This window comes from Glycine max, assembly GCF_000004515.6.
Source record: "Glycine max cultivar Williams 82 chromosome 3 unlocalized genomic scaffold, Glycine_max_v4.0 Gm03_scaffold_27, whole genome shotgun sequence".
Classification (NCBI taxonomy): Eukaryota; Viridiplantae; Streptophyta; class Magnoliopsida; order Fabales; family Fabaceae; genus Glycine; species Glycine max.
The window spans coordinates 239,438-254,296 of record NW_024464658.1 but is presented as its reverse complement, the minus strand read 5'-3'; the positions used below and the strand labels follow the sequence as shown (position 1 = coordinate 254,296).

Genomic DNA, 14,859 nt, shown 5'->3' with positions numbered 1-14,859 from the left:
TAATATGATATATTATAATAATGAAAAGTTTGTTAATATAAAAATTAATATATACTGTTAATTTATATAATCCATGCATCTTATACTCTTGAATGATTTTCAAAATTTACATTGCGAAGTGGCCTTTAATTGATTTAAGCCAAAAAGAAACGGCCCTTCAATTTCCCTGTCAAAAGAAATAAAAAGCCAAAAGCCATCCCATTCAGCATATTTCACTCTGTCTCTCTGTTTTCTTTTCACTTTCTTGAGAACGAAACGACCCTTCAGTTTCCCTCTAACTTTCTTCTGAGTTTTGACTATGAATTCCGAAACCATGGAATTCGGCATGCACGAAAGGGAGCGTGAAGATATACGATATGGCTTCCAAATCGAGTCCGAATACATATCCACCAGGAACTTTTACACAACACCATGCAATCGCCAGCATAGGAAGAACGCGGTTTCAAGAATCGCTATGGTTAGTGAAAATCGGCGATGCCTTCTCTTTCATTTCGCTTAATTAGCTGTAATGATCAAGAATCATAAATAAATGCTTGCACGAACGAACTTTCTGTTTCTTTCTCGCAAATTTTGCGTTCAGTCACCGTCAGTCTTTCAACGGTGCATGCCTTCTACGCTTTCTAGTTTGTTTGGATGCATGAGTTTTATGCTTTCGTGCAAGAACCCTATTATGTCATTGTGAGTTTTGTTTTGCTCTTAGTTTTTGAGGCTGTGTTGTGATGCCTTAGCTTGTATAAACTGGTTCTTTAATTTTGTGCAAGAAAATGTTCGTTTCATAAAAAACTTGTATGTTCCATCATTAAGATCCATATTGAATTTTTTAAAAAAATAATTTAAATTGTTAACATAAATGTCACAAGATTATACAAATTAATTATATGATATATTATAATAATGAAAATTTTGTTGATATAAAAATTAATATATACTGTTAATTTATATAATACATGCATCTTATACTCTTAAATGATTTTCAAAATTTACATGGTGAAGTGGCCGTTAATTGATTTAAGCCAAAAAGAAACGACCCTTCACTTTCCTTGTGAAAAGAAATAAAAACCCAAAACCCTTCCCATTTAGCATATTTCTCTCTCTGTTTTCTTTTCACTTTCTCGAAAAAGAAAGACCCTTCAGTTTTCCTCTCACTTTCTTCTATGTTCTGACTATGAATTCCGAAACCATGGAATTTGGCATGCACGAAAGGGAGTGTGAAGCTATACGATATTGCTTCCGAATCAAGTCCAAATACGTGGCCAGCAAGAACTTTTATACAGCATGCAACTGTCAGCATAGGAACTTTTAGACAAATTACAGAGAAAATATTAATTAAAAGGTTTCAAATTACAGTAACTATAAGTAACTTGAAACTGAATAAAAAAAAATAATAATATATTTTTGTAAATTTTAAAGTATTAATAAAAATATCATTGAAAAACTCAGTTATATGTAATTTTGGCTATAATAGTAATTTAATTAGTAGCATTAGTAAAGTTTAATTTATGGTGAGTGTCTCAAACTATAGCTAGTGTATGATAGGCAGAAAAATACGGATGCGTGAATTTAATTGATTTAAGTCAAATTCAAACCCAACACGACAAGAATAACTTAGTTCATTTAATTTAGGGTTTATTAAGAAAGTGAGCTCATTTTCTTAATTCGTATTCAGTTTGTTTTTAACCTGTCTGTTCAAGTTCAATAAGTTAAAGTTATACAAAGCTCTATATATTCAATTTTTTCTTTAGTTCAAAAGATATTTAATAATGTAAAATTATATATGTACGTGTGTGTGCAAGAGTATGGGTGTTGTGGGAGAGTCGATCGGGGCATATATAATAAAAATACTTTTTCATTTTAAGAATATATATATATATATATATATATATATATATAATTAACAAATTTTGACCTTATAATATCATACATAATTATTTAAAATTAAAAATTAATTAATGTGCATGTAACTATCTAAAAAAAATCGTGTATCTATTAATTAATAATTCCAATAACACACATATATAAATCATATTGTATAATATATTTTATATACTCATCACGATAATATTATTTTATTTAACTTTCAACTTGATAAAATTTATTTGAGAGAAGCTATAAAATTTAATATTCGGTATCATTTGATCTTATCCCACATGCACACAAAAGAACTCACAAAAATTAGAAGGTCAAACATGCATATAAAAATTTCAGCTCGATTATATATTCAACAAATAATTTTTCTAATTTCAACTTTAACTTATTTGCAATGAATGAATGGATCAGTCTTTAATTTATCCTGTGTCGGGTTGAATGGATGCTAGCTTCATAAACTTTTTCCCACATTGAGACACGTAAAGCAAGCAATGAACATAGGAGTGAAAGGACGGTACCGAATCCCATTGACTTGAACATGTTTCTTAGGTAGATTGATTTCCACTTAGCTCTCTATACTATTTATATACGCATTCTCCCTCATTTTCCTACAGCTAGCTAGCAATTATACAATCCTTTGTTTTGTTTCCGTGTTTTTCTCTCTCTGATTTTTTGTGACCCAAACTAACTTTAAAAGCATTACGTGTTTGAAATTAATATTTTGTGTGAGCTTGGTTCTTCATCATGGCAAAGTCTTCTAGTGAAAAGAATGGACTGAAGAAGGGTCCATGCATGGACTCCAGAGGAAGATCAGAAACTCATTCATTACATTCAGAAACATGGACAAGGGAAATGGAGAACCCTTCCCAAAAAATGTAGGTAAGTGCATACTTTGTGCTAGCTATCTGTTTCTGGCTCTAACACAAGCCACTTTATTTATCATAAAAAGGTTTAGTTTTGTTTTTGTTTGTTCACAAGTTTTTTTTTTTTTTTTTTTTTTTATCTTTTCATGCCACTCAAACGCATAAAAACAAATAATCATGTACTTCACCATATCGAAATCCGATCTTACTTTAAAATGTACTTTATCACTCTAGATAGTTAACGAGATTCAGTACAATAATAGTAGCAACTTTAGTGCATCACTTAATTAAAACTAAAGGTTCATTGACATAAGTGGTTCTGTTCTTGAACCCTTAACAAATTGGAGTTTCATTTTCGATTTTAGCTTGAGCTCCAAGTGCCAATTTGAGATATTATCACTTTGCTTTTAAAACGAGTTGATCCGGAGGAAGAAAGATTAATTAGATGTCAAATACATATTTTATGATTATACCACAAAAAATAAAAATTCTTAACTCATTTTCAACGTGTCTTATCATGCCATATTTGAAAGTCAGAAGCTATGAATCTTAAGTAAGATGTAGGATTGTTTACTTGCACGAATCAATGAATAGTTTTTATATTTCATGCACTTAATTAATATTTTTTTTTTTCAAAGATGCACATGACATAAACCTTTGTTTTTCATATAACATATAACAGGACTAAAAAGATGTGGAAAGAGTTGCCGGCTTCGCTGGGCAAACTACTTGAGGCCCGATATAAAGAGAGGGAGATTCTCATTCGAAGAAGAAGAAGCCATCATTCAGTTACACAGTGTTTTGGGAAAAAGTAAGTGATGAATTCAAGTCCTGCATTATTTTGCTTAATTAGTATTCTAAGTTCTTTTTTTCTCTAGTTGGTAAATGGGTATTTCTCACACTACTTTAAAAATGCATTAAAAAGAGTACCCTTTTGAATTTGCATATATGATATACAGAATCGCCAACTAATGCATGGACTTTAAATGCATTAAAATTCATACTATAGTTAGAGAATGGTAGCTAGGCAACTATGCAAAAAGTCAATGATATATTATTATATGTACAATAACAAACAATAATATTATTTTCTTGTCACATTGTAGCACATCAATTTAATTATTGCTATCTAATTGGAAAATTTTGTCCTGCATCCACAGGTGGTCTACAATTGCTGCTAACTTGCCAGGAAGAACAGATAATGAGATCAAGAATTATTGGAACACTCACATCAAGAAAAAGCTATTGAAGATGGGGATTGATCCTATGACTCACACACATCTTTATGCAATTTACCACCCCAATGTTAGAAAATAAAACAAAAATGAAGGAAAATAAATACGAAGAAAATGCACAGTCTTGAATTAAATAACAAAATAACAGTAGCAAAATAAATTTAATTGACAACACATGAATAATGCATTATAACATACAATAAGCACAAGAAAAAAAAATTAAGGGAAGAAAGATATAGCCTGGGTTGAAGCGCGTAAACGCTATCCTTAGAGAGAAAATGCCCCCACTGCACGGGTAAGAAATTCTGATTGCACTCCTCTCCCAAGATATGATAACCCGTTGGTTCCGATCGTGTGCAGCGAAAGGATCCCCGAACCTTATGAACACCAATGCTCTTACTCTCAAGAAATAAATTATTTTATAAGAGAAGACATAGAAAATTTTGGGAGAAAAAGATGAGACTGTAGTTCTGTCATCTTTTTAGAAATGAGGAAAGAGAATATATAGGCACAAAATGTACTTTATCACTCTAGATAGTTAACGAGATTCAGTACAATAATAGTAGCAACTTTAGTGCATCACTTAATTAAAACTAAAGGTTCATTGACATAAGTGGTTCTGTTCTTGAACCCTTAACAAATTGGAGTTTCATTTTCGATTTTAGCTTGAGCTCCAAGTGCCAATTTGAGATATTATCACTTTGCTTTAAAACGAGTTGATCCGGAGGAAGAAAGATTAATTAGATGTCAAATACATATTTTATGATTATACCACAAAAAATAAAAATTCTTAACTCATTTTCAACGTGTCTTATCATGCCATATTTGAAAGTCAGAAGCTATGAATCTTAAGTAAGATGTAGGATTGTTTACTTGCACGAATCAATGAATAGTTTTTATATTTCATGCACTTAATTAATATTTTTTTTTTTCAAAGATGCACATGACATAAACCTTTGTTTTTCATATAACATATAACAGGACTAAAAAGATGTGGAAAGAGTTGCCGGCTTCGCTGGGCAAACTACTTGAGGCCCGATATAAAGAGAGGGAGATTCTCATTCGAAGAAGAAGAAGCCATCATTCAGTTACACAGTGTTTTGGGAAAAAGTAAGTGATGAATTCAAGTCCTGCATTATTTTGCTTAATTAGTATTCTAAGTTCTTTTTTTCTCTAGTTGGTAAATGGGTATTTCTCACACTACTTTAAAAATGCATTAAAAAGAGTACCCTTTTGAATTTGCATATATGATATACAGAATCGCCAACTAATGCATGGACTTTAAATGCATTAAAATTCATACTATAGTTAGAGAATGGTAGCTAGGCAACTATGCAAAAAGTCAATGATATATTATTATATGTACAATAACAAACAATAATATTATTTTCTTGTCACATTGTAGCACATCAATTTAATTATTGCTATCTAATTGGAAAATTTTGTCCTGCATCCACAGGTGGTCTACAATTGCTGCTAACTTGCCAGGAAGAACAGATAATGAGATCAAGAATTATTGGAACACTCACATCAAGAAAAAGCTATTGAAGATGGGGATTGATCCTATGACTCACACACATCTTTATGCAATTTACCACCCCAATGTTAGAAAATAAAACAAAAATGAAGGAAAATAAATACGAAGAAAATGCACAGTCTTGAATTAAATAACAAAATAACAGTAGCAAAATAAATTTAATTGACAACACATGAATAATGCATTATAACATACAATAAGCACAAGAAAAAAAAATTAGGGAAGAAAGATATAGCCTGGGTTGAAGCGCGTAAACGCTATCCTTAGAGAGAAAATGCCCCCACTGCACGGGTAAGAAATTCTGATTGCACTCCTCTCCCAAGATATGATAACCCGTTGGTTCCGATCGTGTGCAGCGAAAGGATCCCGAACCTTATGAACACCAATGCTCTTACTCTCAAGAAATAAATTTTTTATAAGAGAAGACATAGAAAATTTTGGGAGAAAAAGATGAGACTGTAGTTCTGTCATCTTTTTAGAAATGAGGAAAGAGAATATATAGGCACAGGTCACCTTAAGCAACAAACAAAATATGACCGTTGGAAATATGACCGTTGGAAACTAACCTACAGTTGTCAAAACAAATCTAACAAACTAGTTGACTCATTAAAACAAAATCTTAAGAAAATCTAAAATAAATATTTTATTTTATAAAATGGAATTAATATATATTTATAAATTTTAAATTAAAACACAAATATTTACCAACATTCCCCACATAATTTAAAATTTTAAAATATATTTTCTGAAAGATAATTTGTATAAAACATAAGAGAAAGAGCATGTGATATTGTATTTCGGTATAAGGAACCTTCCGGGTTTGAGCCTTATACCTAGTGTTTATGAACTTCCATCCGAGAAAAATGTAGTGACTTGATTGTCTTGAACTACATATTCTTTAACCGGACTTTAGTACACAACCCCTACAATATTGGCGTTCAATTAGGTTCTAATCAGTGGTAGCGCGTTACACGGCCTTGCGCTTGTATCTTGTTTCGTGAGTGTCACTTAGAGATTAGCCATATCTCACAGTGGCGGCCCCACCACCACACTCACTAGGTGAATCCTCAAAGAGTGGTTGTGACCCTCACCCCTACAATAATTGTCATCGGATTCATTAAGAGGTATTTTTTTTACCAAAAATACACATATATAAATACCTCAACCTTAATATTGCCACAATTTATAATACACCTCGTCATAGGAATGAGAAACGGAACAGCTCCGCAAATTTCATTTTGGTGTACTTTAGTCAACAAACAATTTCGTTGTTACCCGTTGAACTCCATTCATGGGATCACCAATCACACGGAGACGGGTGTCCATTGTTGTAACTAAATAATGGGCTTTAGTCTCATTCCCCTCGACGACTCAAGTACTTGTTGACGCGTCAACCCTTTTGTAAGCGGATCCGCAATATTATTTTTGACCTGACAAAGTCAAGAGAAATGACACCATGAGAAATCAAATTTCTGATAGACTTATGTCTCACTCTTAAGTGTCTTCTTTTTTCATTAAATTTTTTGCTAGTAACTTTAGATATAGCAACTTGACTATCACAATGCATTGGAATTGGAGGTATAGGCTTATTCAACAATGGCAGATCACATAACAAATTTTTAAGAAACTCAGCCTCACTAGTAGCAGTATCTAAAGCAATAATTTCTGCTTCCATAGTAAAGTGAAATAATAGTTTGTTTAGCAGATTTCCATGATACTGCACCACCAGCTAAAGTAAAACATAACCACTTGTTGATTTTGTTTCATCAGAATCAGAAATCCAATTTGCATCACTAAACCCTCAATTACTGCAGGAAAACATGTATAAGAATGCCATAATTGATGGTTCTTTAAGTATCTAAAACTCTTTCTAATGCAATCCAATGAGAATGATCAGGATTATTAGTATACCTTCCAATCTACAACTGCATATGCAATGTCAGGCCTAGAGAAGTTTGTAAATGCAACAAAGAACCGATAATTTGAGAATATTTATGTGAAGAAATTCCTTTACTCAAATTTTTCTTTAGCTTGATGGATGAGTCATAAGGAGTAGAAACAGGTTTCACATCAAAATAATTAAACTTCTTCAAAGCTTTTCAACATAGTGTGATTGGGTTAAAATCATGCCATCATTTTTCTTTATAAGCTTAATACCCAAAATCACATCTACAGGACCAAGGTCCTTCATATCAAAATTTCTAGACAAGAAAGACTTCACATCATTTATGAATTGCATATTACTACCAAATATCAATATGTCATCCACATACAAACATAAAATGACACATCCATTATCATCAAATTGTTTCACATACACACATTTATCAGTATTATTGATTTGAAAACCATACGAAAGAACAACTTGATCAAATTTTTCGTGCCATTGCTTTGGAGCTTGTTTCAAACCATATAAAGATTTAACAAGTTTGCAAACTTTCTTTTCCTTCCCGTTCTACAAAGCCTTCAGGTTGGCTCATATAAATTTCTTCTTCTAATTCACCATTTAAAAAGGCAGTTTTTACATCCATTTGATGAATTTCTAAATTAAAAACACAAGCAAGTGCAATTAAGACCCTAATGTAGTAACTTTAGAAACAGGAGAATATGTATAAAGAAATCTACACCTTCTATTTGTTTACACCCAATCACAACAAGTCTTGCCTTAAATTTTTCTATAGATCCATCAGTTCTTAATTTCTTTCGAAAAACCACTTACAACCTATACTTTTACAACCAGGGGGAAGATCAGTAAGAAACCAAGTTTTATTATTTTTAAGAGAACTCATTTCATCATTAATAGCTTCTTTCCAAAAAGGTGCATCAATAGACCTCATGGCCTCACCATAAGTTTTAGGATCATCTTCAACCAAAAAAGAGCAAAATTCAGAACCAAAATTTAATCTTTTACTCCTCCTAGGTTCAAACACAATGTCCTTATTAGTATTACTACAAGTAGACAAATTAGAACAAGAAGTATCACAAACAGATTTAGACAATTTATTTTTCAAAGGAAAAATATTTTCAAAGAAAGTAGCATCTCTAGATTCCATAATAGTACCATTAGAAATTTCAGACACTTCTGAATTAACTACCAAAAATCTATAAGTAGTACTATGCATAGAGTATCCAACAAAACACAATCAACAGTTTTTGGTCCAATTTTCCTTTTCTTATTAATGGGAATGTTTACCTTTGCTAGACACCCCACACTTTAAGATATTTCAGATTTGTTCTCTTTTTCTCCATAGCTCATAAGGGTTTTTCAAAAATTTTATAAGGCACTCTATTAAGAATATGACATGCAGAATAAAAGCTTCACCCCACATATTACTTGGTAAACCAGAACTTACAAGCATAGCATTCACCATATCAAGCAATGTACGATTCTTTCTTTCCGCAATACCATTAGATTGAGGAACATACGGAGGTGTCACTTCATGAATAATACCATGCATTTCACAAAAATTACACGTCTAAAGATGTGTATTCTCCACCTCTATCGGAACGTAAAATTTTAATTTTTCTTTCTAATTGATTTTCTACTTCTGTTTTATATACTTTGAACTTATCAAACAATTCACTTTTGTGATTAACTAAATACACATAACAATATTTGGAGAAATCATCAATAAAAGTAATAAAATATCTCTTACCACCACGTGTTAACACATCATTACTATCACATACATCACTATGAACCAATTCAAGCAAGTTAGTTTCTCTTTCAATACATGTAGTAAAACTCTTTCTAGGTTGCTTTGCTTGAATACATGTTTCACATTTTTGTTTTAAATCAATGGAAGCCTTAGGAATAAGATTAAGAGATATCATTCTTTTGATAGAATTCAAATTCACATGTCCAAGTCTAGCATGCCACATATTAGAACATTCAACATTGCAACAAAGAAGAAATATTGGATATTTTATTAATAGAATGAGACATAAGATTTAACTTAAACAAACCATCACAAATGTAGCCTTTACCAATAAAATTGCCATGTCTCGTAATAACAACTCTATTGGATTCAAAAACAACCTTGTACCCTTGTTGGACTAACAAAGAAGTACTTATTAAATTTTTCCCAATATCAGAAATATGATAGACACCATCTAAAACAATAAAGTTTCCCGAAGATAGCTCTAGCTTCACTTGACCTTCTCCTAACACATGTGCCATACTCCCATTCCCCATGCTCACAGCACGTGTGCTTGATTCCTGATATAAAGAAAACAATTTTTTATCAGCACACACATGAACATTAGCCCCGGAGTCTATAAACCAATCATTTGAGTTAAAAACACAATTTAACTCGGGGCTAGTGACATGGTACATGTCAGATGGGGAATCAGAGGCGGCACTGGTGGTAACAACATTAGCCTGCGGTTTAGGGAAAGACGTGGGCTGGCGATGACGTTGAAAACAATTCTTAGCCAAATGATTAGCTCGCCCACAAACAAAGCAAAAAATTTCATTCCGTAAAATGTGAAATAATAGTTTGTTTAGCAGATTTCCATGATACTGCACCACCAGCTAAAGTAAAAACATAACCACTTGTTGATTTTGTTTCATCAGAATCAGAAATCCAATTGCATCACTAAACCCCTCAATTACTGCAGGAAAACATGTATAATGAATGCCATAATTGATGGTTCCTTTTAAGTATCTAAAACTCTTTCTAATGCAATCCAATGAGAATGATCAGGATTATTAGTATACTTCCTAATCTACCAACTGCATATGCAATGTCAGGCCTAGAGAAGTTTGTAAAATGCAACAAAGAACCGATAATTTGAGAATATTTATGTGAAGAAATTCCTTTATCCAAATTTTTCTTTAACTTAATGGATGAGTCATAAGGAGTAGAAACAGTTTCACATCAAAATAATTAAACTTCTTCAATAGCTTTTCAACATAATGTGATTGGGTTAAAACCATGTCATCATTTTCTTTATAAGCTTAATCCCAAAATCACATCTACAGGACAAGGTCCTTCATATCAAAATTTCTAGACAAGAAAGACTTCACATCATTTATGAATGCATATTACTACCAAATATCAATATGTCATCACATACAAACATAAAATGACACATCCATATCATCAAATTGTTTCACATACACACATTTATCACTATTATTGATTTGAAAACCATATGAAAGAACAACTTGATCAAACTTTTTGTGCATTGCTTTGGAGTTGTTTCAAACATATAAAGATTTAACAATTTGCAAACTTTCTTTTCTTCCCTGTTCACAAAGCCTTCAGTTGGCTCATATAAATTTCTTCTTCTAATTCACCATTTAACAAGCAATTTTTACATCCATTTATGAATTTCTAAATTAAAAACACAAGCAAGTGCAATTAAACCCTAATGTAGTAACTTTAGAAACAGAGAATATGTATAAAGAAATCTACACCTTCTATTTGTTTACAACCAATCACAACAAGCTTGCCTTAAATTTTTCTATAGATCCATCAGTTCTTAATTTCTTTCGAAAAACTCACTTACAACCTATACTTTTACAACAGGGGAAGATCAGTAAGAAACAAGTTTTATTATTTTTAAGAGAACTCATTTCATCATTAATAGCTTCTTTCCAAAAAGGTGCATCAATAGACCTCATGGCCTCACCATAAGTTTTAGGATCATCTTCAAGAAAAAAGAGCAAAATTCAGAACCAAAAATTTTACTCCTCCTAGGTTCAAACACAATGTCCTTATTAGTATTACTACAAGTAGACAAATTAGAACAAGAAGTATCACAAACAGATTTAGACAATTTATTTTTCAAAGGAAAAAATTTCAAAGAAAGTAGCATCTCTAGATTCCATAATAGTACATTAGAAATTTCAGACACTTCTGAATTAACTACCAAAATCTATAAGTAGTACTATGCATAGAGTATCCAACAAAACACAATCAACAGTTTTGGTCCAATTTTCCTTTTCTTATTAATGGATGTTTACCTTTGCTAGACACCCCACACTTTAAGATATTTCAGGTTTGGTTCTCTTTTTCTCCATAGCTCATAAGGGTTTTTTCAAAAAATTTATAAGGCACTCTATTAAGAATATGACATGCAGAATACAAAGCTTCACCCCACATATTATTGGTAAACCAGAACTTACAAGCATAGCATTCACCATATCAAGCAATGTACGATTCTTTCTTTCCGCAATACCATTAGATTGAGGACATACGGAGGTGTCACTTCATGAATAATACCATGCATTTCACAAAAATTACACGTCTAAAGATGTGTATTCTCCACCTCTATCGGAACGTAAATTTTAATTTTTCTTTCTAATTGATTTTCTACTTCTGTTTTATATACTTTGAACTTATCAAACAATTCACTTTTGTGATTAACTAAATACACATAACAATATTTGGAGAAATCATCAATAAAAGTAATAAAATATCTCTTACCACCACGTGTTAACACATCATTACTATCACATACATCACTATGAACCAATTCAAGCAAGTTAGTTTCTCTTTCAATACATGTAGTAAAACTCTTTCTAGGTTGCTTTGCTTGAATACATGTTTCACATTTTTGTTTTAAATCAATGGAAGCCTTAGGAATAAGATTAAGAGATATCATTCTTTTGATAGAATTCAAATTCACATGTCCAAGTCTAGCATGCCACATATTAGAACATTCAACACTTGCAACAAAGGAAGAAATATTGGATATTTTATTAATAGAATGAGACATAAGATTTAACTTAAACAAACCATCACAAATGTAGCCTTTACCAATAAAATTGCCATGTCTCGTAATAACAACTCTATTGGATTCAAAAACAACCTTGTACCCTTGTTGGACTAACAAAGAAGTACTTATTAAATTTTTCCCAATATCAGAAATATGATAGACACCATCTAAAACAATAAAGTTTCCCGAAGATAGCTCTAGCTTCACTTGACCTTCTCCTAACACATGTGCCATACTCCCATTCCCCATGCTCACAGCACGTGTGCTTGATTCCTGATATAAAGAAAACAATTTTTTATCAGCACACACATGAACATTAGCCCCGGAGTCTATAAACCAATCATTTGAGTTAAAAACACAATTTAACTCGGGCTAGTGACATGGTACATGTCAGATGGGAATCAGAGGCGCACTGTGGTAACAACATTAGCCTGCGGTTTAGGGAAAGACGTGGCTGGCGATGACGTTGAAAACAATTCTTAGCCAAATGATTAGCTCGCCCACAAACAAAGCAAAAAATTTCATTCCCCGAATTTTTATCCTTAGGCTTATTGTTGTTATTAAAAGCATTGTTCTTATTTTTAGAAAAGGAAGGCTTTCTACCAAATTTATTTTTGTTAAACCCATGCCTTTTGAAGGACTTAGAGAAAGGTTTGCTAGAGCTCTCAACAAGATAGGCCTTAGAGTGAGAATCAGATTTTTGCAAGTGTTTTTGAGATGAACGATGTTTATCCTCAATGCGGAGACAGACAAGCAAATCATCAAAGGTAAAACTTTCATGTTTATGTTTCAAGCTTCGAGCAAAATCAGTCCACGAAGGAGGCAATTTTGATATCATGAAAGCCACAAGCATAATGTCAGGCAAAACGATTCCTTTCAATTTCATGTCATAAACAATGTTTTCAAATTCATGGATCTGATCTGAAATAGATTTTCCATCAATCATTTGAAACTCAATCATTTTTTCACAAGAGTAATGACTTAAACCTTTTTCAGCAGATCCATATTTCAATTCAAGTGCTTCCCATAACTCAACAGAAGTTTTGGTATGGCAAAAAATCTTATATATGTTATCAGCCAAAGCACTTAAAATGCGTCCATGACATTAAATATCTTTCTTAGAAACATCATGCTTAATGGTTGCATCAATTTGAACTATATCAGTAGAGGAAGTTGAAGTTTTTATTTCTCTTTTAGAAATCACAGAGTATAAATCCAATTCAGTAAGCCAAAATTTCATTTGTTGTTGCCAACAGAAAAAAATTTCACCCGTAAATTTTTCAGGCTTACTGGAAAGGGACTTAATCATATCCATGGCGGACATTTTGATAAAATAGGATGCTACTACAAAAAAGACTATGCAAGGAGAAAGTGAAAAAATAAATTTTTTCTCTCTAAGACTGTTAGAAAATAAAACAAAAATGAAGGAAAATAAATACGAAGAAGATGCACAGTCTTGAATTAAATAACAAAATAACAATAGCAAAATAAATTTAATTGACAACACATGAATAATGCATTATAACATACAATAAGCACAAGAAAAAAAATTAAGGGAAGAAAGATATAGCCTGGGTTGAAGCGCGTAAACGCTATCCTTAGAGAGAAAACGCCCCACTGCACGGGTAAGAAATTCTGATTGCGCTCCTCTTCCAAGATACGACAACCCGTTGGTTCCGATCGTGTGCAGCGAAAGGATCCTCGAACCTTATGAACACCAATGCTCTTACTCTCAAGAAATAAATTATTTTATAAGAGAAGACATAGAAAATTTTGGGAGAAAAAGATGAGACTGTAGTTCTGTCATCTTTTTAGAAATGAGGAAAGAGAATATATAGGCACAGGTCACCTTAAGCAACAAACAAAATATGACCGTTGGAAACTAACCTACAGTTGTCAAAACAAATCTAACAAACTAGTTTGACTCATTAAAACAAAATCTTAAGAAAATCTAAAATAAATATTTTATTTTATAAGATGGAATTAATATATATTTATAAATTTTAAATTAAAACACAAATATTTACCAACACTCAATTCCACTACCCTTCTCTTTCTGGAATTGGAAGATCAGTGAGAAACCCAAGCCATGTGCTAAGTTTGCTCACTACCCTGCTATCATGTCAAAACAGAAATTACAACGCTGATGTATTGAATAATAACCAACTTAGTGATACTTTATTGCAAAATCAACCCCAATGTTCTCAAATGCAACTTGATTCTATACAAGCCTTCCAACCAAACCAACCCCATGTCTCACTTCAAGAAAACCATATTGCTAAGTCTAATTTCAATCCATTGAATATGGAATCCCAAGTTATGAAAACTAAATTAGAGAATGACATCATTCCAATTGCTACCCCTTTTAGCCACCAAAACACACTACCAAATTTGTGGCACTATAATAGTGAATGTCACATATCTGATCTACCAACAATGGCCCAATCATCATCAGCTATGCAATGTTTCTCTTCTCCCAAGATCAACTCTATATACAACAATAATCTCTTGGAAAATCTGAATTTGTGTAACAACAACGAGGGGGCGCCAAATTTCAATTTAAGTTCACTGTTATCGTCCACACCCTCATCTTCTAGCCCAATTAGTACTTTGATTCATCATCTTCCGCGAC

At 32.2% G+C, this 14,859-nt stretch overlaps 2 protein-coding genes across 2 annotated transcripts in view; both read left to right on the top strand.

Moving 5' to 3' along the window:
* Window positions 1–313: 313 nt before the first annotated feature.
* On the top strand, window positions 314–4,046 carry LOC121174388 (transcription factor MYB74-like). Its single transcript, XM_041013666.1, has 5 exons — window positions 314–457; window positions 581–678; window positions 2,650–2,741; window positions 3,409–3,544; window positions 3,890–4,046. The coding sequence occupies exons 1-5, from the start codon at window positions 314–316 to the stop codon at window positions 4,044–4,046; spliced, it is 627 nt and encodes a 208-aa protein (XP_040869600.1).
* Window positions 4,047–4,955: 909 nt separating this feature from the next.
* LOC113001184 (transcription factor MYB102-like) overlaps window positions 4,956–14,859 on the top strand; it is an 11,936-nt gene continuing 2,032 nt past the window's right edge. The window contains exons 1-3 of the mRNA XM_041013665.1: window positions 4,956–5,074; window positions 5,424–5,568; window positions 14,265–14,854. Of these exons, the coding sequence (XP_040869599.1) occupies window positions 4,956–5,074; window positions 5,424–5,568; window positions 14,265–14,854 (854 nt within the window). The remainder of the gene's footprint in view (window positions 5,075–5,423; window positions 5,569–14,264; window positions 14,855–14,859) is intronic.